At 30.1% G+C, this 24,580-nt stretch overlaps 3 protein-coding genes across 9 annotated transcripts; 1 reads left to right on the top strand and 2 right to left on the bottom strand.

Annotated features, from left to right (window-relative positions):
* Nucleotides 1-209: 209 nt before the first annotated feature.
* On the bottom strand, nt 210-12,407 carry Rcd6 (Reduction in Cnn dots 6). 4 transcript variants are annotated; one of them, XM_088200355.1, is made up of 7 exons: nt 12,199-12,407; nt 4,904-5,122; nt 1,990-2,133; nt 1,813-1,908; nt 1,610-1,752; nt 1,265-1,398; nt 210-1,183 (listed from the first exon to the last, which is right to left on the bottom strand). In XM_088200355.1, the coding sequence occupies exons 2-7, from the start codon at nt 5,099-5,101 to the stop codon at nt 696-698; spliced, it is 1,203 nt and encodes a 400-aa protein (XP_088056481.1). In that variant the 5' UTR covers nt 5,102-5,122; nt 12,199-12,407; the 3' UTR covers nt 210-695. The 4 variants fall into 4 exon arrangements, with proteins under 4 accessions (XP_088056481.1, XP_088056480.1, XP_088056483.1 ...); XM_088200354.1 differs by having other exon boundaries at nt 4,904-5,125; nt 12,199-12,406; XM_088200357.1 differs by lacking the exon at nt 12,199-12,407 and adding an exon at nt 9,327-9,348.
* A 6,427-nt stretch (nt 12,408-18,834) lies between these two features.
* Nucleotides 18,835-20,151, top strand: mRpL24 (mitochondrial ribosomal protein L24). The gene is made up of 7 exons (XM_088200208.1): nt 18,835-18,910; nt 19,001-19,109; nt 19,174-19,349; nt 19,415-19,532; nt 19,601-19,741; nt 19,805-19,936; nt 19,998-20,151. The coding sequence occupies exons 2-7, from the start codon at nt 19,014-19,016 to the stop codon at nt 20,094-20,096; spliced, it is 762 nt and encodes a 253-aa protein (XP_088056334.1). The 5' UTR covers nt 18,835-18,910; nt 19,001-19,013; the 3' UTR covers nt 20,097-20,151.
* Nucleotides 20,151-22,376, bottom strand: LOC148228321 (uncharacterized). 4 transcript variants are annotated; one of them, XM_088200207.1, is made up of 4 exons: nt 22,249-22,376; nt 21,543-21,653; nt 20,425-21,480; nt 20,151-20,351 (listed from the first exon to the last, which is right to left on the bottom strand). In XM_088200207.1, the coding sequence occupies exons 2-4, from the start codon at nt 21,642-21,644 to the stop codon at nt 20,235-20,237; spliced, it is 1,275 nt and encodes a 424-aa protein (XP_088056333.1). In that variant the 5' UTR covers nt 21,645-21,653; nt 22,249-22,376; the 3' UTR covers nt 20,151-20,234. The 4 variants fall into 4 exon arrangements, with proteins under 4 accessions (XP_088056333.1, XP_088056332.1, XP_088056331.1 ...); XM_088200206.1 differs by having other exon boundaries at nt 22,245-22,346; XM_088200205.1 differs by having other exon boundaries at nt 22,286-22,345.
* Nucleotides 22,377-24,580: the final 2,204 nt, after the last annotated feature.

Raw genomic sequence — 24,580 nt, 5'->3', positions numbered from 1 at the left:
TCGTTCGCATTTAAATCGTTTCCTCCACTCTTGGTGTTGCAACATAATATTAATTAAATTGATCAACAAGCATATTTATGTCAATAAGATTCTGGGAAGAAGCACACTCTCGCCTTTATAATTTTTATTGAGACAAAAAACAAAGGCAAACATTGAAAATTATGATCTTTAAAATTAAAATTATAAGAATAATTAAATAAAATACATGGTAAAATGGTAACCATAATTTATTGGTTATTATTTATTATGCATGATATGCAAAATACAATCAGCCATCATCTTTGGTCTTATATACAAATAGAGGGAATGTATTGTATTATATTTTTTTATGAAACAGACTAGTGTTATTATAATGCATAAATATATGACATACATAAATTTTCACATTATATAAATATTCAAGAACTAGATAGCCATAAAAATATCTAGTTTTCTCATCTACACCCTGTTTCTTCGCGTCAAACTCAATTATCACTTTCACTTATTAGATGTTAATTATATAATATATACAAATTATAATATTTTCTTTACAAACGTATAAAACTTAATCTATATAATATTTGCTTTATAAAATATATTAATTTATAAACTCACAAAGCAATGGCCACAATAATATTATATCTATGTTATCTTAGATTTCGTTTATTTTAAGTATTATTTTCACTGCCGTTCACAATAAATGCTTCACTACACCATTACAATGCGACGTCTCTGTATTTCGTTAGATCGTCAGATTCGTTGCCCATTGACGTTTTACTCGAGCCATATTTACTATCCAACTGTCTCCTATGCATCAACTCGTCAGGTCCGTACATCATCATCGGATCATACATAACAAAATCCCTCGGCATGCACGGATTGTAAACGTCACCTTTGAGATCTTCCATCGACCTCCTCGGCATGAGAAGATTGTTGCCGTAAGCGGTATACATGTTCCTGTTGTTGACTTCCGACAGGTATTGCAGATCAAGGAGAGACCCGGCTCGTTGAGGATTATTCTTCCTGCACTTTCGGTCCAAGCTTCTGGTGTAATGCGGAAACACATAATTAGCCGGGAATTGATAAGGTACGGCCTCCTCAATAGAAGGCTGCCAGTATTTTGACATTTTTCCTGAATAATCCACCGTCGGAGCTTTCTGGATGAACTCGTCTCTTAAATCGGGCATGGAATGTGCGAATTTGCCTGGAAATACGGTAATCATTTAATAAATATTTTTGTGAGACTCATTTCTGTACTTATTGGTATCCAATAAACAATACTAACTTTGCTCTCTGATCATTCCATAATTAGTATATGCATATAAAGATTGTACTTTGCTGATATCAGTGGGTACGAAAGAACTAGCATTGAATTCACTCTCAGTCAATGTTTGTAGATTATTCACAATTTGATTATTTCTAAAAAATATTATAATTATAGACTGCTTTCATATTGAATTGACTTTTTTGCCACAAAGATAAGATAACTCAATTTATATGTAAAACTATACATCAGTTGTTTCCTGATAAGTGGTGGCCTTCTAGATGTAGTTGAAAAATATAAATCACATTATCTTTACTTTGCGACTAAAAGTTGTACACTAATAATGAAATAAATAATTTATCATACCCTTCAATTGCCATCTTTATTCTCTGCATCTCTAAAAGCTTAGAAGCATAATATGACTGAATTATTACAACTCCCACCACTATAGCTAATAGTCTAACAAGATAAAATATCAACTCCGTCATTCCGTAGATTGATTGAAGACCCTATAAAAAGTAAATTATATATAAATTACATAAATATATTTTGTGTTCATATATAATTACCCAATATCCTATGCTCATGTAAAACACAAAACAACATTCTGGTATCAGCAATAGGATAACTGCAATCAACCAGCCGAGAATGCATCTAAGATTATTCTGAAAATTTAATAAAAGCATGTTGAAGTAAGAAGTTTTACTAAGTTAAAAGTATTACTTGTCTTAGATAGTAATAGTTACCGTTGCCAATCCGTGTATTAAAACTGCAGTTGATACCATCACTGCAAAATAACATATTGCTAAGATGTAAGCCGGCGCCGGTAGTCCAACGTCCGATTCTAATATCCATAATAATTCGTAAGCGAATGCTATGGTGTATGTAACCTAAAAAAATTAGAATATTTTATATTAATTATTGCTTGTTGATAGAATTAAAAGAATACAAATTATCTATATGAATCGTTAGATAACGACACAATATTAATGTCAGGAAATTAATATATATAGTAAGTAATTACAACCTAAAGTGTGAAATTATACTAATGTACTTTTCAAATGGCCAAAGAGGAAATCAATAATTTTGTAAATGACTTATGCAATAAGTACAAAGAAGATATTGATTAACAGTATTTCAATAACAGACAGATACACTTCTTGAACTGAATTTATGAAGGAAATATACATTAAATTATTGAGCTGCAGTCTAGATTTGTAAATGTAATAATAGCCAACACAGTATATTTTACAAAACATATTTATAACTTTACAACTTAAAAGTAGAAAGAAGTTGCTCTAATAATATTTTTTAATAAATAATAAACAGTTTATAAGAAGAGTATCTATATATGGCATTTATGTTTGTGTTTATATGTCATTTTATTGTTAGATATTCGAAAAAAATTATTTGGTTCATAAATTATATTTACAAAATTTGCTTTCTACAACACAGCTGCCAAAATGTCAAACATTTCTGTCAAAACGTTTAGATGAAATGGAGCGATAAGATTAAATATTAATCATTATATTGACACTAGAGTTTGCTAAAATGTAAATACTAAATAAAGAGTAGTTAAATTCTACCATTTATTCAAGAATCTTAGAAACAAATCTGAAAGTATGTTTTCATGTTTTCAATGTCTATTGCTTAAAATATCGCCCCTGGAAACCACCTGCTTCCGTTCACATACGCAATTATCGCTACAAAACGGCGACGAATCACGTTGGCAAAAGAACAGTTAATTATTTTAACAGTATAGTTTAAATAGTACTGATGCTTTTTAAGGATAACCACGGATACACGGTTTACCTTTTTGAACTCGGTTCATATTGTGTTACGCGGTCAATGCGCCACGAACGCACAGTTGAATTGTTAATTCAAAACTTGAAGACGAATTGGTATTCAGGATGTGAGCTTGTTTCGTGACGCATTAAGAACAGTCAAATGTAAAGGGGTGTTACTTTTTGAAAGGACGAAAAAAATACAACCGAATATTGTGGTCGAAGTTTTCATTTATAAAAAGTGATGCGTAAAAATGGTTAAAAACAGCACCATAGAAAGGTGTGGAAAAAATCGGCACATAACTATTATTATCAGACCATATTAAACATCTAATAATAATATTCTTAAATGTACGAAACACGATGTCCGACATTGATCTTTTAAATTTGCTATTGATTATTATATTATCAATATATGATAAATGTATCCAACTCTTAAAACTAATAAGATAACAACAAAAATAATTCAGTTGTGAATTACTCTAACAAAAAAGTAAAAGTAATATATAATAAAATAATATATAATTATGAGTACAATGCCAAAAAAATACGATACGCGTCCAAACTCGTCTCGGTGTTTTTTATACATTTTATGAGAACAATTTATGACACAAACCAAAAAAAGCGTGCATATAAAGTAAAATTTAAAAGTGACGAACAAAAATTTCGCACTGCGCGGCCTAATAAAAATAGTATTAAAATAAAGCTTGTTTTTAAGAAATAATTGTTTATTTAATATTTTAAATTAGTATTTTTACATGTACACTGAGTGTACATCACCGGAACACGTAGCACATTTTTCGCTGTAAGAATTAAACTGTAATTTTCCTTAAATAAAAACCAAATATCCAATCATCTGCGCAGCTTCACCACCAAAAGTCATCATGTTGTAATTAACATGATAAATCATGGACTTTTTGTTGACATAAATGTGCATCAATGGCGTTTTAGAGACCTGTCCAAAAGAAATGTTAAATGCAATGGACCAGTGATGTATTTCGTTTCTGTCGTAATTAACAATAAAATGGGATATATTATAAGCGACACAAATAACGAAGAAATGTGCAGTTTTTAATATAACCGACCACTTCGCAAATATTCAAAAAAGAGTCAGTGAAATATCGTTTCTCTAAGCATGTGGTCAAACCCACCAAATTATACACCAAACTCAATGTATCTGTCAACTGCTAGAATATTCTTACAAAATATCAGTTCCGCCCTATATCACCCATGATTGATCAAAGAGTCAGATAAGATGAAAATCGTTAAATTCCTACTTCCCCGATCATGTATAAGCTAGAAAGTAGTCGTAGGAACATCACTTCAACTTGGCATTCCACTTAAATTCATACTCCCAGACCCCGAGCTCGCCACTATTGAAACTTCGCTTTAACTGAAATCCAGAGAAAAGCAGCCGTGTCCACTTCGCTCATCAAATCTGGTCCAACCATGTAGTCATCTTGAATCATCACAAATTAACTCGATATTCGAGACGATCTGAAGATTTTACAAAGCGGAACTATGACACAAACTCCCTATGTCGTGTATATACAAATATCACCATTAAAATTAGTTATACTATCCAGTATCTAAAATTGATGTGGTAAAGTTAATTTAAACCCCGAAATTAATCCAAGTTTTCACTTTGCGTATATGTAGGTACTTAGCATTATTAATTGACCTCAAAAATTAGTATTCATTAAAGTCGTTCTTAGCTTAGTCATCATTTTAAAGCACGTAGGTGCTAATTTTTCATCACTTTGCATATTATAATGTCTTCGTCCACATACAATAATCAATCTGTGAATATAATACGATTGTTGCCTCATCTAACGCACTTGAAGCAGTTTACAAAATATAAAGGATGTTATCTTACCAAAACATATACTGCAACTACCGCAGAAGCCACAAACACACTGCAGCAGAATATCCGGTTAATGGCTGGTTTCATAGGTTTCATTTCGAAGTTTGTCAGCCACTTGTCCAAGCTGAATTTCGACAATAGTCCACAATCATGGTTTACCCGAAACCTTCGGCAAGGTTTCGCCTTTTTTATTTCATTATCTTCACTCATTTGCCCCAAGGTGGACGACTACTACTGAAATAAAAAAACAAAATATATCAATACAGAGTTCAAACACCAAAACCAGTTTAATTGTATCGAGTCGTACAATTTAATTATTGTAAAATATGAAAATAAACGGCTTTTGATATAATAGCATACATATCATTGAGATAAAAATACCTATAAAGATTTTACAACCAAGTTACGGTACTTTACAATATTATTAGACCGTCCAGACTTTATCGTAAGCATGTCAAATACGCGGCATTTGAAGCATTTATATAATATATAATTTTTGGGCCTGCCTGTATATTATATATATCATCCCAATTTGAGAAAATCATTTTCAAATTTAGTTTTAATTTTCTTTAATTTAACTTACTAGTATTGATGCATAAGCAACAGGATCACAAAAAAACAATAAATCAATTAAGATTCTTCGACCAAGACCTCTGGAGGTCAAAAATTACATGTAAAACAACACGTTTTAAAATTTAAGAAATATAAGTGAATTACACAAACGCTCTTAAGTGAACGCACACACTCAACTTGGGTGTGACATATAACCGTGAGAACGTGAAGCAAAAAAAACAAAGACCAAGAAAAGATAACATCTAGCATCAAGCAATATGCATATGTGTTACAAAGTAATTAAATTTTTATTCTATGAAACAAAAAAAAAACGTTATTGTACATTTTTTTTACTAAAATTTGCATTAAAAAACTAGTATAATAAAACAAAAAACCAAATCTTATGCATTTTCTATAATAATTATAAAATTAGATATACAATCTGTAATGTAATTTAAATTTAAGAAAATAAGTAATTTGTGTGGTATATATCAATTAACTTTAAATCATGTGATTAGCGAAACTTGATGAGGCCGCGCAGAGAAATTTTTGAATTTTCTAAAAAAATCAATAATTTTCTCGTAGTATAGGCATTGGAAGGCGCAGCAGAAAATTATATATTTTAATTTAGTATTATTTGATATTCATCAGTAATGTTATAAGACGTAGGAAATTATAATCTTAATATGCCACCATTTAAAAAAGTGATAATCAAATATTACTCTAGTTAGTTTTCACTATTAAAAGTCACTAAATGTGTTATGGTAATTTAAATCGAAATAAAAAATAATAGCATAAAGAAAAATTAAACGTTTCAAGATTTTTTTATTTTAATTTTAAAATTAGTTTGTTTTAAAAAATGTATAAGTTTATAAATACATAGAATTTAAAAATTCGAGTGGCAAGATATTTAAATCATATTTTTATAAAATGTAACAATGATAAATCATATTAAATAAAATGACATTGTATCGTAGGTATAACACGTACCACAACAAATCGCTTCCAGGATAAAATAGATACGGGGTGACTCATCGGTTTGATCATCATCACTCGTTTTTATATTTAAAATAATAGTACACCCATACCTCGCTTTACGGCCTAGATACGTTCCACGAAACTTGGCCGCTAAGCGAAAAGCCGTATAACGAATAAATTATTCTAATACAAATTCATACAAATTCAATACGATCGGTTCTATATTTGTTAAAAATGTAACATGGTTTATCATTTAAAATGAATTTTATCTTTTTATTTCATTTAAATTAAAAATACATACATAACAAGTACATACATTTGTACATAAAATAATAACAGACTCCAAAAACCAACAATAATCCATAAACAAAAATGAAACAACTTCATGTTACATAAAATATGTGTATGAATACATATATAATTTTTTTTAAAATGGCTTTAATCTGAAGACGATAAAGAAATGGTAACCTTCAGATCACTGTCGTTCTCATTTTTCGCTGGTAAGGATGGGCCTGGCTTAAAAAAATTGCCCAACGATGTTTGTCTTGCCTTTTTGTCTCTTTCGTTCTTCAGTGATGAATAACAGCTAATGGCTGAGTTAATTCCTCGAGAAACTTTAGCACTACGTTCGACGTCAGGATCGGAGGATGTGTATTCCTTGTTCGAAATAGGAAAAAGCTTTTTACAATTTTTTTTATGTTAGCTGTTTGAATACAACAGGCTCTGTCTCTTCATCAAATGCCGGTTCTGCTTGCAATTGAATGAGTTCCTCATATGAAAGGGGTTCCCTATCAGCTTCAAGTAGATCAAGCACATCACGTTCGTTCAAACCTTCAAAGCCGAGATCATGTGCTAGATCCAAAATGTTTTGCCTAATTTCAGGAAGGCAATTAACTTCCGCGTCAGTACTTTTTACACATTCTGGCCATATTTTTTTCCAAACATGGTTCATTGTTGTTAATTTTAATTCCTTCCATGATTCACTGATGCTGTCAACAGCATCCTTGATGTTATAGTTTTTCCAAAATGTTTTAATTGAAGATTTACCATCGGTTTCCCTTATAAGTTGTCGGAAAGTTCGGCGTAGGTAATATGCCTTAAAAGTGGCTATTGCACCCTGATCCATTGGTTGGATCAGAGCTGTTGTATTTTTCGGAAGGTACTCAATCATGACATCTTCAGATAGTTCGGATAAATTAGTAGGATGCCCTGGTGCATTATCCAAAATTAGCAAAGCCTTGTCTCGCAAATATTTTTTCACTTCTGTGCAAAAGTGATTTTTGAACCAATCCTCTAAAGTAGCTTTAGTCATCCAAGCTTTCTTGTTGGATCTTCATATGACGGGTAATTGATTTTTATTTAGTCCTTTAAGAGGCCTTGGATTTTCGGACAAATATATTAAAAGTGGTTTTAGCTTAAAATCACCCGCGGCATTTGCACCAAGTAGCAAAGTTAATCGTTCTTTAGACACCTTATAACCAGGCGCAGATTTTTCGGTTTTTGAAATGTACGTGCAATCAGGCATTCGCTTTCAATATAGCCCTGTTTCGTCTACGTTAAACACTTGTTCAGGTTTATGACCCCTCTTTCAAAAATTCCCTTTAAAATGTTGGGATATTCCTTAGATGCGGCCTCATCGGCGCTAGCTGCTTCACCTTTCATTTCAAAATTCTGCAAATTAAATCTATTTTTAAATTTTTTAAAAAATCGACATCGAAAAAATTTTTTTTGCCGTTATAGCGAAACATTTTAGGCCGTATATCGAAAACGTGCCTTAATTGAAGAGGGCCGTTATAGCGAAAGGCCGTATAAAGAGCGGCCGTATAGCGAGGTATGGGTGTATACCAATTAAAAAAAATAGTTTTTAATTGTCATTTTCTACTTCTGTAAAAGCTTTAGGGTTAAAGTATGTGTATAGTGAAAATACTTTCTTAGAAGACCTTTTATCCGTATCACTATAAAAAATTATAAATTGTTTTATTGTCAGAGTCATACATAAAATTTAAACCTAATGATAAAAGCAGAACTACTGTTTATGGCAAAAAAAACAACATTATTTTAACGAACCTGAAATCTACTATTATCAAATATGCACCTTTTTAGAACTCATTATTAGTACACATAATATTTCCAGTTTACAATGACTGAAAAATCTATAGCTGTTACCAGCTTTATACAAACTACAATAAGAATGACTAGAGAAAAAACTAAAAAACAATTTAATACTTTAAATGTATATGACGAGTAAATTCAGCAAAAGCTTTTATTAATCAGCCATTAAACAGTGATTTATAAATAATTTATATAAAAAACTTTGTAATTATATAAAATAAACGCAAGCACTGCCAGGTTCCGAACATACGTTATTAATATTTATTATATGTAAATGTAATATGTATTAATAGAAGAAAATCTAAATAACAACCAGTGGCGATATTGAGACAGCAAAACTGATTGGTTGTTTATCTAAATTTGCCATAACTTTTTATGTAAATAACAACTTTTAAACTACTCTTATAGATATATCTCATTTGCTCTATATTTCTACTTATACACTGCACATCCAATATAATTGGACATGTTTGATATTGGTTTAAAACGTCACATTTGTACAATAACGTTTGAATACATAGATACATTTATATAGACAATTTTTTTTAAATATTTTAACACATAGTAGAGAGGCACTGTGTTAATAAATAAGGTATCAAATTAAAATACAGTTTCTTCACATTACGCTAGTATTTTTTGTCGCTTAGAATTAAATGTGGATTTATTTTGCTAAAATAAAATTATAAATTAATAGTAATATTAACTTACACGTATTTATGTAGCAATACAAATTCATTATTCTACTTTAGAGCATTAAACTGTACATTGTTAGGCAAACACTAAAAATTTTAACCTTGAAACGTTCTATCACAGTCTGACACTCTTAACAGGCACTTCGATTATTCGAGCAATTAACACGCAATTGGCTATGTCATAAAAACCCGAGACCAGTGAATGACATGCCAAATAATGATCAATTAATGCGCAAAACTGCGCCGAGATATCCCGGGAAAAGTTGATTGAACACACAGTGTTAAGTCTTTAGATTCTGGACGAGACACTGAGAAACGCACGAGTGCGCGAGAAATTTGCACGTTAAAAATAAAAAGCGACTAAATCTATAAAGTGAAACAGTGTGTTCGAAAAGTTGTTTAGATTTCAGTTATGTACTGATTCGCCTTGTCAAATACCTGGCTCTCTCCATGGTCTGCCTTGACGGATTGAACGATTCGATCGATCGTGGAAACTTTCGATTCAATTTTGAGACTAAATTGCTATGATGGTATTGTATTAATTACAATATTTATATGATGATAGAAAATTACATTTTAATAGCTCTATAAAATATTTATCATCAAAATATTGGACCAATAATTTGAAGAGTGGAAACGAGACTAGATAATAGTAAATAGCCCATAGTTATAATACATGCACACACATGTACCTAAATATGCTAAAAATATTCACTGTTAAATTAATAACATTTATTAAAGTGATAAATAATCTAGTTCCATAATTATTGAATTTTTTTAGTCAAATTCATAATTTTTCAATACACAAAAGTATTTTTAGTTACATATTTACTCTAGATTATTTTAAATATCCGAAGAAAAAAAAAGACGACATCAAAAAAAAAATATTTCTTAAAAAAAATGATATAACTAAAATCAATAATTAAACTACATTTTCTTTGTGCCAAAAAAAGTTATTCACACGATTATACATAAAGTAAAAATTGAATTTTCATCCATAAAATAATGCACTGAGAAGAACGCACCAAGAATGTAATGTAATTTACATAAATTTTCCTTACGAGTGTATAATTATTTTTTACAGAAATGAAGACTTTATGATAAATATGATAGATTATTTTATTTCCTTACATCATTAATAACTATTTGCTCATCGATCATGAGCCTCGATATAAAGTGTTTATAAAAATATTTACATATAAATGTATACACTATTTAAAATAACCATATTAAGATTTTGGAGATGTGTATTTCGATTAAAGGTACAAGATGACATTGTTAAATCATTTTCACCTAAAAGTGGAGTTAACAAATTTACACTTTAAGCCATCGATATGACTTATCTTGATTAATAAAGATTAAAAATCTAGAAAGAGCTTATCTGTGATTATCGATCAGAGTTAATATTATATTATACTCACTAATTTCGAAATTACAGACAGACACAACAGAAATTCAAAAAATACGGTCCATATGAAATTTAAAACCATATCTTTCAGATAATAGTCGACTTATTTTTTTACGTTTCCTATACCTACCTATACACGAAAAAAGGAACAAGGTTGGCATATTTTTTGTCATGTTCCTAGAGTGTAACTATGTTATATTATAACACGTTTATATTGGAAGGGGTATTTATGGGCAGGTAGAAAAATAATTATGTTATTAGTAGGGTTTGAAAAATTAACTAAAAAAATTGCATTATGCGTGTATATTAATTAGGGATTCTGTATCAAGACAACCCGAGATTTTTCGGCTTGTGTGCAATCTGGTGTCCCGGGACTTTCAAAAAATTAACCCGAGACTCCAGATTTTCTACTGAAAAAGTTATCTAAAAGAAATACAATATAATCACTAGAAATGTTCGTAGTGCTAAAATCAACAATTTTAGAAAAAAAAATAATAAACAGATCTCAAAATAATTATATTTTAATAATAAGGATTTTTTTCAAATATAGATTTGAAATCGGATAGTGAAATAACTAAAGAAGATAATATAATCGGATACTGAAATAACTAAAGAAGATAAAGACCGTTCGCAATTAAGCCAACATCAACGGAAAGCGAGCGAGTATTCATAACGGTAGGTTATAAATGATAAAAAATTTGCATTTTTTTTAATAAATTAATATGTATGCTTTTTTACACACAGCAAACAAAAGTCTTGATTCTCGGATTTTTTGTCTAGCTCTCCGGAAATTCAGAAACACTCAGTATATAGATTATATTATTGATGTAACATAACAAGCGTCATCAGAAAGTATTCCAGCCAATACAAGTAATTATTAATTGTAAATTATTCATATTATTATTAACCTTATGGTAAACAAGCGTTATGGGATAACGATTTAAATATCAATGTATTATATATTAATAAAAAATGCTATTCACCCTACAGTCGGTTAATAATGTATCCTATTATTTAAACAGCAAAATGCTTGAGCGACTCCTTTAGTCCAAATCGATATTTTGCAATCATAAAATATAGTCTGGCACTTGACCAATACGTTATATATAATATTTATTATTCTAATATAAATTTATAATATATTCATTTTTTTATAACAAATTCAACAAAAAAATATTAATTTTTTTCAAATATTTTTTCACAAAAAAGGCGAATTATAAATAAATAAATACGAAATAAAAAGGCATCACAAACATGTATTATTTGCTTATTTCTGATGAGAACTTTGTATATGTATTATATTATGACAACCAAGTATTTGAGACACTTTTGGTGATGCACTTAAATACATTTTTAAATGAAATAAACTCACAAAAAAATCAAATAATATTTTTCCACTACCCACTTATCAGTGAATTCATCGTTTAAATAGCTTAATAATTGCATTATATCGACGCAGCCTGTATAAAAGCGCGATAATTACATAATTGGTAAACGTATGCAGTGAAAGAATCGTGAAACGTTATCACGGAAACAACACGCAAATAATTTCACTTTTTGAGCACCTTGCACAATTGCGCTCATCGATCGATTCCAGGTTTCGACGACGACGATGATGATGATGGCGCCAGCTCCGTTCCTCAATCACATGGCTGTCGACACGTCGAGCCTCACCATGAGGTCACCGGTGACTGGTGACTAAGTGGTTTGCGGCCACCGAGGCCGGAGGAGGGACTGCGTCGGTTGCCTCATCGGCATTCTGCGGCGAACACCTAGGTATCTCTCGCCAGCAAGTGGGAGAACACAAACTTTCTTGGACTCGACGCAAACTTGGAACGGTACGTCGAGCACAGCGGGTTGCGAAACGACCGCCATCCACCTGTACTCTTGGAAACGCTTGGAAAACATTTGGAGACGTCCGTAGTTCAAGGGCTTCGCGAATTGCGTAAAATCTGAGGCTGGGCCTCAAATCTTGGATTGCCTCAATTTTGAATACAAAAAATCGTGACCTACTCACCAAAATCATACTTGAATAAAGTGAAACTATCATTAAAACGTGGTCACCCTGCGAACATAACGGAACCTTAGAACCCGCAGATATGCAAAACCAGACCGATTTGTAGTTAGCTTCTATTGCATTACTCATCATGTGTGCATGAATATAGAAATACACCTTTAACCCATATCACATGGAATATTTTCTTATAGGCGTAGGTACAAATATATATTCGAGCTAGCAGCACATTGTTATTTATATATTTTAAGTATCATAAATGCGCCGCATAATTAATTAAAATATTAACCAGAAAACGTATATGAATTCCGATAGTTGTACGAAGAAAACGAGTTTGACTATCAAAAATTATTTTTAATTGACTACGCAATTGTCAATTTTTATTAGTTTTCAAATAATATATTTTTACCCTAGCAATAATTCACTGATCTCTATGATTTGACTGATTTAATCAATTCCATAATCATTTTTACAAAATATTGCTAAAATTTCAGATGACCGATTATACAATAATTTTCTATTAGATAGTATTAAAAAAAATGTTGTTTGGCTTTGATAAGCGATGAATATCAAAATTATTGTATTTAAAGCAATATATATAACATAAATATGAGTTGTAAATAATATAAAATTATAGTAATAGGTTATTATTATCAACTATATACATAAAATATATGAAACACATCTATGTATTTCATAATGTGATAATTATCAAATGTGTTTCTGGTGGCTTAGTGATAAATGTTTTTATTTTAATTTATACTCAAATATATTTTAAAATTGTAAATCTACTTTTGATATACCCCCTTACAATTACAGCCACCGTTTACTATCTATATTGTACATTGCTTCTTTTTTATACGACTTTTATTAGTACTAATTTTAATATTATAAATTAAAAGTTAATATTGACACGCTAATTATGTTTGTACTGTAAATAATAGTACTTTAAATATCTACCCCTATGAAAAATACATATTTATTTTACCCTAGATTGCCTATTATATTACTTTAAACATGAGGAATAATTAATTAAGCCTATTTTGTGGATAGTCCGATACCAATTAATTTACTATGGGAATCCGCGTTTCGTACCACAAACTATTTCAATTATGAAAGAATTATGTTCGTTGTACGTATTATTTCACTATGTAGATATAAATGTCTTAGCGTATATAATTTTTTCCAAATGATAAATAGTTGGTGTTAAGCATAATATTTACAAACATAATGCTATATTTGCGCATAATTATGTTTTAGTAAATTGTACACATATCAATAACTACAATAAAGTAAATACTATATTCCAGTCGCCTTGGCGTCTGTGTATTAAATGATTCTGATAGTGAAATTCGTCATAAACATAACCAGTTTGCTTGCCCAAAGATTTTCCGAAAAGTAAAAGTGAAACGAATTAAATGTCTATCCATTACTAACTAACGCGCGGTTATTACGACCGATTATCGCTAATTATAAAGTGATGTAAATACACATTTTTTAGATTTAATCATGGATTTTAATAATAATTACAGACCTTTTATTGCAGTAACTAATGTTTACGAATGTCTCATTGTTGTCGCCCCCACACCGTTTTTTATATTTGTCAAAACTTTATTAAAACAACAGGAAATTTGCAAATATTCGTGGGCGTGTCACGATTTAATAGCAAATTCTTATTAACAAATTGCGTGGTTTGACAGTATAATATGCCTGACGCCTTGCCCACATATTGTGAGACGAACCTAAAGATGATATAGTAAAAAAACACAAGACAACATATTTAGCAATGTCATAAAAAACGTGTAATTTTCGGTAAATGATGTAAAGGAAACGATAGCAAGAAAACGTTTCGAAAAGTTTTTGAAGGACTTTTATTGTGCATCCGCAGCTTCTTATCTATAGCTATAAATTTGATTTACCTCAACACTTAGTAAATAAGATAAAAGCATTTAATTTAACCATTATTAAAAAAATAACTACCACAAGGTCAAAAGTATCTTTCCACACACATAGGAAAAAGGTTTAGGAATGTGTCAGCTTCCTGGCTACCAGTATTTGCTTATCTTTCTTTGCGTATTTCATAATAAAGAATATTAATTTCTTTTAAACAAATTTGGCAACTGAAATAATTTTAATTTGCTATTGATTCCATTTGAGAACTTCGGTTTATTTATTGTATTTAATTATATCATTTTATATTTATTAGAAATATAGTTTGCAGTTTATTAACCGTGTAAAATAAATCTGAGACTCCATGGAAGAAATGCTTATTTATTTATTACAAATCTGCCATGATTTTACTGATTTGTACCATCTTCTTGGTACAAAATAAGTCAAAAATGCATACATAAATATGTATATTAAGACTCAACACTCAACATGCAAGACTACCAGATATTTGCAAAAGGCAAATATCTGGTGGTCATGCGTGTTGAGTTCGCCCTTAATATTCTGTAAGTGTTGGTAAATTTTTGATATGCATCCAGCATAGTTCAACTGCAATGCATTATTATTTCTCATCTTATTAACATGTATTAGCTTATTCTGGAATCGACTATTCACTGTTACATGTTACTCTTATTTACAAAATATAAAGAATATTATTATGAAATAAAAAAATGTTCCTGGTTGAGTTCGGCCTTAATATTCTACGCGTTTGTTTTTATAAAAAAACGTACAACACATCTGATTTTTTATAGTATTATTTAAAATTAGGATATAAAAGATAGTGTTATATAATTATTTTATGCAACAAAATTTTTGCCACAATGATAAGATAAATCTGCATCGTTATTTTTTCAAAAAAAGTAACTTTTTAGATATCGTCTATTTTATTTGTAAATTATTTTCGACAAAAATTGTTTTTTTTGTCTTGAAGTACATATTATACTTAATTGTGGTAGTATATGAAATATTGTATCATTTATACAAAATGATACATACTCATCATCTTATCTTTTTATCAAAACAAACGAAACAATACTTGTACACTGTACAGTTAACTAATATTTAAGACATAACATAAAGTGCATTCTTTTATGAATATGTGACAACACTAATCTTTACTACATTACATCACACATCAAGTTTTAATAACACATGTGCATCACATATTGCATTTCTATGTAATAATTAACTCAGTAATTATAAGATTCATTCCTACTGCATATCAAAATAATTATTTTTTCTCACTAAACTACGTTTTTTACGCAACAATTTTTTACGGCATGAACCACATTTCCCGCATCACTCAGATTTACTATTGATCGGTCTTATAACCTGTATGTTTAAAATTTCTCCGACTTCAGTGCCTTCCAAAAGAAAGATATTTAAATATTGTATTATTTAATATCATGTTCTACGAAACTTGAAGCTTTTCCATATCGAAAGTACCTTCAGGATCTAGAATAATTATCGATGTCAATTTCATACTAAACGCTAATACGAAATTAAAATATTTCCAAACCTCTTCCATAAACAGAGACCAAGGACATACTTTTTCCGGATCGTTTCCCATTTCTCTTATTTGTTTCGTCAATATATGTTTATAATATTAATATTATTTCATTAATTGCTTCTGAAAATTAACTGTAAACGATACTATATAGTGGGTAAAATGTTACTTTTTGTTTACACTAATACGAGATTTTTTATTATTACTAGCATTGTAATATGTTTAATTAACTTTGGTATGTATACATTTAATTGCCCAATCACCGCTATTTGTCTTTTAATATTAGATCCTGGAAAGTCAATAGTAATTTTGTTAGAATAAACGTGATATAATATGCATATAACCAAACACTTACGGTCCCACTCATAATTTATAGTTTTGATTATATTGTCTATAATTCCAATGCTACATCACTTTCAATCATTTTCAATTGACACTTTGTAAGAAAAACGCCGTGATTATAACATATTTCACTGTTTATTTAATTGCACATAAATTGGCGCAGCGAGCGCTTGCCAAATGACAAGAACTATCCCATGGAAGCAAATTTAAAAGGGAAATCCCCGGTTTTGGGCGCGCTTGAGAAATAACTACAAAATTGATTTTAACGATTTAAATTGTAAAACACTTATCAAAATGTGTATAAAAATCATCAAGTTCTGAAAAAAATATTTTTTAAAATATGTTTATTTTATACAGGATTTAAAATATAATATAAATAATGTGGATTTGTATAAGCTTCTCTATACAGAAAAAATATGTACTTAAATTTTGGCGAACGTTGGCAATTTAACGTTATAGTTTTTAGAGTATTTTTAAAATTTCGCTTGAAAAAACATTTTCAACAAAAAGGGGGAAAATTTTCAAAATAATAATAATACTATTCACTACCAATCAACTACTAAACACATAGTGTTGCAAAATTCTCTCTTACTGAAGCTTTTGAAAGGAAAGTAGAGAAAATTGTATAACACTAATTTAAATATTTTTTAAATTATAATGTTTCAGAATAAAATTTCAAGATTTATTCAAAATATTTTTCTCAACCTAAAAAATATTTTTTATTATATTATGGATTTTAAATACACTTAATTTATTATAGATTTTAAATATGTTTAGTTAATTATTAATTTTAAGTAAAGTGAAAAATTGTTAAAATATATAATGCTGCGCAGAAAAAACATTTACTTTAAAAAACATATGAATCAAAATATTTTTTAATAAAAATAGACAAAGGTCTCAAAATTATTAATATTTTTAAAGCGCACTTTTGGTCTAAAGTAACTGATTAGGTGCTTGATATTTTCAGTTTATTGTTTCTTTCTAATTAGTAAATGTAATTAAAAACTGGCTTTTATATTTACACATAAAACATATAAAAAACTTTTTTAATTATAAAGTAATTTATGGTGTAACTAGAATACGTTCTTATTACTAAAATTTAAATTTATGATAAAATTGTGTTATTTGCAGCGTTAAAACGGGCCCTCAAACCCCTAAAATACGCTAAATCACAATCAATGATTTATAATCGCTCACATTACACCAACTATAGGTGTTCGATTGTGTTGTAGCGTCAGTAAGGTGTAACAAAATATATTTTATTATCAGTAATATTTCTGAGTTGATCTGTAACCGACGCTATTTATTATTTTTATTTATTCAAACTGTAAACCTACTTTTAAATGATACATAATGTTACGTTTTAATATTATTTTTTATGTTGAAAACATTGTAGTATTTTTTTGTTTTATTAATATTTAGTTAAGTTACAAACCTATTCATAAAATTAACAACGAAATCTCTTTGTAACGAATACCGAAATAACGAAATTCCCAGTATAACGAATCTTCAATTTGTCCCCGAAAAACTTACATACAAAATGTTTTCGTTGTAACGAAGTCTGATCTCAGTATAACGAAATATTTTGATCCGAATTTAAGAATGACGTTACAACTTGACACAATATTTCTTCGAATTCAGTTCGTCCTTGACTTGGCGTGTGCCAGACGTGTTCAAAAGCGACATTACAGGTGTTTCGCTCACCCTCAAACTTTTTTTATAAAACATTATATTTACAAATTTTATTGTGTTTCATACAGTTTCCTTAAAAATGAACAAAAAACGATCTGTCAACCTTATAAGAGGTTATTTTGATGCTGTAGTAATATGGTAATTAAAAATAAAATAAAAATATATCATCTTCCTTACATTCAATGTAACGAATTTTCAGTATACCGAAATATATTCATTGGTTCCGTGAGCTTCGCTATATTAAGATTTCACTATACAATGCATAATTTATTATTATCTAGCTAAGTTTTAAACCTATTCATAAATTATATAGATAATAATTTCTGTGCCTTATTAATAAATAATAATCATAGAAATATATTTTTCACGAATATAGTAAAAGCGAAAAAAAAATTCATAAATTTTCCTATTAATATGGCAACCTACTGTATATGTAACATTTATGGTAATTTACAGGACAATTATTGCCATTTAAAGGTTTTTATTTGATTCACCCTCGTATAAAAAATCTTTATATGCTTAAAATTATAATCATGTGAACTGCGAAACTACAACAATAAATTTATTTCCGCAAAAAAAATAACGTATACTTAGGAATTTGAATCACTTTTTTCTATAAATGATTCATTATCCACTTAACCGTTTTTAATAAATTATTAATAAAAAGTCAGAAAATAATTAATAATTTTAGGATAGGTCAATATTTAATGTGTTTAGACAACAGTCATACCTCCGATTTTTTTAGGTTATGAGCCATTTTTCTTGAATCGGACAAGTATAATCTTTTACCTATATAACTGGCTTCTATTTATAATTTTATTGATTTATTGTGTGTTTTTAATGTGATAAATTAAATATTTTTAAGATAATCTGTAAAGATGCGTCTGTTAAGCCAGCTTTTCAATAAAGTGGGAGATATAACTAAACTATATTCCAATCTTCCCGAATCATATATAAAAAGGTCCATGGAACAGGTTAGTGTTTACATTAAGATGTTATATATTAATTTAATAACTTATTTGTCGTAAATATTCTCAGGTGTACTATAGAACACCCAGAGGATACCCCAACTATACAAAAAAAGAGATAAAGCGCAAGAAGTACCATTTCGGAACGTACAGACCGTGGAGTATTGAATTCAGACAGAATAACAGACCCGGCACGTTGAGGCAGAAGATATTTTTAGAGCCAGTCGGAGAATGGTCTATATTTAAGTAAAGTTGAATTGTTCGTATGTATACTTTTGATTTGATTTTACGTTTTGCTTATTAATTTTCAGAGGAGATCGTGTAGAGATTATGGTCGGAAAAGACAAAGGAAAGCAGGGGATTGTATGCCAAGTTTTCCAAGAGCGAAATTGGGTTATTGTCGAAGGACTAAATACACAGTTGAAATTGGTAAATATATTTTTTACTCAAATGAAAACATGTATTCAATTTAATAAGATATTGAATTATGATCGTAGATGGGTAAAGACAAAGATTTTCCTGGTATTTTTATCCAAGTAGAGAGGCCACTATTGGTGACGAACGAAGTGAAACTCATCGACCCGGAAACGCTAAAGCCTACTGATGTAGAATGGAGATTCACAGAGAGCGGAGATAAAGTGATACTATATATTGAATATAATCTTTAATACTTACAAATGTTAATTAACTGCATTTTTCAGGTTAGAGTTTCAGCAGCATCCAACCGCATCATACCGATACCCGTGCAAGCTTACGAGACAAAAGATTATAAAACAAAATCTACATATCCTGAAAATCCAACAAAGGATACAACTTCTGAATGTTTAGAAGAAGTTCGTACTTTGAAATATTATTAAAATTAGAAAATAAATATAAAATATTTATTTTTTCTAGATAACATTTAAGCCAATGTTGAAGACATTTGCAATGGACATAATGACCGAAATGGGTATAAAGGAGGATAGAGTTCCTAATAAATCTTGGTGGTATTAAAAGAATCATATAATAATAACTATGTAAAAGTATAATAAATAAATATAATAACTAGTAGTAAATTTTTTTATTTATCTAATTTGTTCTTAGTTAAAATTAAATATACATAATAATAAAATAGGATAATGCATAAAATAATCATATATAACCATTATCAACGGCATGGACCACATTTCCTGCGAGTCTCAATCTTCCGGATTGCTTCTTGATCAGTTTTACAATCCATACATCGGTAATGTCTCCAGCTTCAGTACCCTTCAAAGAAGATATTGTTATAAATTATGTTTTTGTGTATAATGTACAGTGATCTATAGATGAGATTACTTACTTGTAGACTTTCCATATCAAAAGCATCTTCAGGATCGAGGATAATCGTCGGTGTTGATTCCATACAGAACGCTAATCCAAAATATGAATATTTCTTAACTTCTTCCATGAACAAGGACCAAGGATATACTTTTTCAGGATCGCTGCCCAATTCTTTTATTTGCTTTGTCAATATATCATGATAATATTTCAGCATTTTGTGATAATAGTCTTTCCTTAATTCCTGTGTTGAACAAGCGTATATAAAGAATCCGATGTCCAATATAGGCGAAGCACATCTCGTAAGTTGGAAGTCAATCATTTTAGCAGCATCGGGAACGTTACAGTCTGGTTTATATCTGAATAAGAAGTTCGGCGTCCAAGAATCGCCGTGACTAAACACGGCAGTTTTATCGCCGGCTTGAGCTGCTTTGATAGAATTAAAAAACGTTTCATCCTTGGCGAATTCCTTAATCTTATCTACGTATATCGAGTTGGGATATTCTTTTTCAACGGCATCGATTACGCACGCACATAAGCTCCTCCAAAACTTTTGATACCAACCCCAATACTTTTCATCATAGTACACTTCAAATACTTTCGTGCTCAATTCTTCGAATTCTTGGGGCCGCTGATTTTTATAAGCGAATGAAATTGCATGGAATTTAGCGAAACATTCCAATATAACTTTAGCATGGTCGTAATCGATGCCTTCTTGTCTCGCTGCAGATCCGTAATTATAAACAGACAAATCTTCCAATGCTAAAAAGTCACTCTGGCCGTCCGCTATTGCAGCAAATAATTTCGGACAATAGTTGAACGGTTCCGTTACATCTTTAGTCGCTTGAAACTCCATGAGCTTCGGCAAGACGTTAACATAGAAACTAATTTCGTTGCTAAAAAAATCAGTCGATCTGAACGTCTTCCTTCTCGCTATGTTACTCGGAAGTGTTTTAACGATTACTCTGATTGAAACGTTGGGATTCTCGCCTTTCGTCGGGGAGACGATTCTACCGTGGAACGTTATGCGATATACATCGCTGAGGTAAGAATCGCCTTTACCGGTGCCTTCACCAAACTAGAAAAAAGAGTTGATTAAAATTTATATAACAAAAATTGAACACATTAAACAAATCTTACTTCATGTTTGGAATACTGGACTTCCTGATTGAACCACTTGGAAAGATGTAGACTTAAAAAATCTTCTGTTAAATGTGGTGATATTACTTGAAGTGCTTCCATTGTTATGCTCTATTATAAATATTATATTATAATATTAGCTTCGATTCAGCTCCACAGACCAAAAGCAAATGTGGTTGAGATAGGCGTAGATGAAATTTATATAGGGACGCGAAAAAGTAAAGCTTGATTTACACATTCGATGACGTGGAACATTTGACGACGACAAAACCACGTCACAATATATTTTATCGAGTTTTTATAAATATCTATTTAAAACTTCATTTAAACCATATTTATTATTTTAATAAAGTTAAAATTATTGTTATTGTAACAGTGGATTTACTTAAAAACTTGACATTCAAATATAAAAACTAAATAAAAAAAACACGAAATTATAGCCGCTTCTACTAAGAAGCTATTGATTTGAAATAAAAATTAAAAACTAATTTTAAAATAAAAATATTTTTATTACATGTGCAAAATTGAATTATAAACGGAATTTATATAATGAAACGGTGGACAGTGCACTGCGTGCTTAACAATGCTGATGATATGATTGCATTTGCACATGATAGGTGAGCAATGTTCGTTAGATAAACTCTTTATTTAATTTATTTGGACATATATTTCTTATAGGTAGTAATAATAATATTCATCTACGTGCGTATTGTGTATAATAGTATTTTTATTTGGCAGCGTACTTCGCAAATTTATAAATAAACCCGAAATTGTTATGTCATATTATGATTTTCTTCAATTTATGGTGCTGCCATACACAAAAAATTGCAACTCAATACTTTTAACAAGAGCATGATAAGAAAATTACACGATTTTATAAAATATGATAGATAAAACACGATTCATAATATTGAAGTACATATAGTTGTATAATACTTGAGTAATAAATAATAAAATATTAACAACAAATCCTATTCTAATAAGATTCTAGTGAGTTGCAATAACTTAATAAAATTCTAATACACAGTTAAATGAATAATTATTATTTAATTAAAAAAAAAATATTAGAATATTACTTTTTTATAAAGCAAATCATTAATTCTTATGCGGTAATTCAAAAATGATGTCGCAGGGTTTTCATGAACTTTAACCTCCTCTCCCAATGTCACAATGTATCATATTATGCCCTCCCCCAACTCCCTTCCCCTTACGTTACGTCACAGACACAGAATTATATTAATTTATAAAATCAATTTAATTGATAGAATATAATCCGACTACAATTAGTGTTTTAAATATAAAAATACATTGTAACGTTTTGAAATATTGTTTAAAATAAACTTAAGTATTAGCGGATGGTAGGTATAAAAACTACACGCTGTAAGCTGTCCGGATAAGGGGACGGCTTAAGTCCTATTCCAAATATTTTTCGACAATTTTTTTTTAAATTGTCACAATACTTATACAAAAAATATTGTACCTAACGCCTTCCATGATATTAATGTTTTTTTTTATTAAGCAGAAAAAGCAGTTATTTTCTCAAAGATTTAGAGAAAAATATGGAGAGAGATTATTCACAGCGTAACTGTTTTAGTACAGTTACATGTTAATATTGATGCATTATTCAAATTTGCTTCTTTATTACATAAAATATTCACGAATGATTATTGAATATTTTTTAAAAAAATATTTACTTAATGTAAGTATTTTAATATTAACAGCTTAATAAGGCACAGAAATCATTATTTATTATTGAAAACATTTAATTGGGAATATTTTAACACTATATTCGTTATTCATCTGCATTCATTTTTTTATTTAATTATATTTAAACATTATCGCATAAAAAGTAAAAAAAAATACTGCCATTTGCCGCAATTACAGCATGTACACGTCGTGGCATACTCTCAATGCACATTTTTGCATTTTGCCTTAGCTCAGGAGAGTGATGCCACACCCGGTTTCGATGAGCTGCTGTTTATAATCACCCCCTTGCCCCCTCCCTCCTCTTCGTGAGCTTTCATGAAAAAGGCACACAATGCAAAAACTGCACGTTTTTCTCAGCCAGTAATGCAGTGACACTCCTGGCTTTATGCAAAGTGCGGAGTCGAGCGTAAACTTATACTCCTATCTACCAGGGAACCATTCTACGAATTGAAGCAGAAACCGATTTTCCACATGTCCTGTCTCATAGTCCCTTGCACTATGTGGAGGCACCCCATTCCCTTGGAGAAGATGTCTGAACACACCATAATACTGAGATTGTGTTTGTCCGTCTCCATAAGACAGTTCGAATAAAATTTCCCGCCTGGGCGTCGTCGTCGTGAACTTGTCATACAAGCACACCTGAAAAAATACCATATTCACTAAATTGGAATTTTTAAAAGCTATAAAACCACTAAAATGATAGTTAGCCGATTAGTCGTGTTTATGTGTTTTGGCTCATTCCAGTCGCTTTTTCCTCATAGCTACCGTGAGGCGAAGTATTTTAGATGTACGATGACACATGAGGTTCCCCTGAGCTAATCTCCTCTGGACTGTTCTTTTGGAGACTGATGCCTTTTTCGTTGACCGTCGAGGTAAGACGGGCCGCACTCTCTTTGCAATTTTAGAGACAGGCATCTCTGATTTTGCGGTCAATACGAGGTGTAGGGACTTGCTTTCTGCTACATTTCTCAACGCGATCCAATTCTAAGGGCAAGTTTTGGTCGATTTTTTTCTTAATCCTGTTAATCACAGACTTTTAAAAACCTGCAATGGCAGCAATTTTCATTTGGGAATGTTTAGTGTTCAATAATAAGCTCTTCATTTCCGCACATTTTTTTGGGGACGTGTCAGAAGAGCAAGCCATACTTGAAAACACAATTTTGGGGTTAAAATGGCAAAATTAATAATTAAAGTAAGATTTGAATAAAAAACTTAAGAACATTGATAGATAATTACTAACGTTTTGGTATAGCCAAAGTGTTAAATATCGTTAAAATGTTTATTAAACATTAATTTATGAAATTCTCGATCACGTGTTTTCACAAAAATAC

This window comes from Plectrocnemia conspersa, unplaced genomic scaffold (assembly GCF_051122295.1).
Source record: "Plectrocnemia conspersa isolate PC_06_02 unplaced genomic scaffold, ASM5112229v1 ptg000012l, whole genome shotgun sequence".
Classification (NCBI taxonomy): domain Eukaryota; kingdom Metazoa; phylum Arthropoda; class Insecta; order Trichoptera; family Polycentropodidae; genus Plectrocnemia; species Plectrocnemia conspersa.
Note: the sequence above shows the minus strand (reverse complement) of the source record. Positions and strands in the feature narration are given on the sequence as shown.

Coding starts and splice junctions, on each gene's coding strand:
- Rcd6 (XM_088200355.1), bottom strand. CDS start 5,101: ATGAGTGAAGATAATGAAATAAAAAAGGCGAAACCTTGCCGAAGGTTT. Junction 2,134..4,903: donor TAGTTGCAGTATATGTTTTG/GTAAGATAACAT, acceptor TAATTTTTTTAG/GTTACATACACCATAGCATT. Junction 1,184..1,264: donor TGGAATGATCAGAGAGCAAA/GTTAGTATTGTT, acceptor CCGTATTTCCAG/GCAAATTCGCACATTCCATG.
- mRpL24 (XM_088200208.1), top strand. CDS start 19,014: ATGCGTCTGTTAAGCCAGCTTTTCAATAAAGTGGGAGATATAACTAAA. Junction 19,533..19,600: donor TAAATACACAGTTGAAATTG/GTAAATATATTT, acceptor TTATGATCGTAG/ATGGGTAAAGACAAAGATTT. Junction 19,937..19,997: donor CTTCTGAATGTTTAGAAGAA/GTTCGTACTTTG, acceptor TATTTTTTCTAG/ATAACATTTAAGCCAATGTT.
- LOC148228321 (XM_088200207.1), bottom strand. CDS start 21,644: ATGGAAGCACTTCAAGTAATATCACCACATTTAACAGAAGATTTTTTA. Junction 21,481..21,542: donor TCCAGTATTCCAAACATGAA/GTAAGATTTGTT, acceptor TCTTTTTTCTAG/TTTGGTGAAGGCACCGGTAA. Junction 20,352..20,424: donor TTGATATGGAAAGTCTACAA/GTAAGTAATCTC, acceptor TCTTCTTTGAAG/GGTACTGAAGCTGGAGACAT.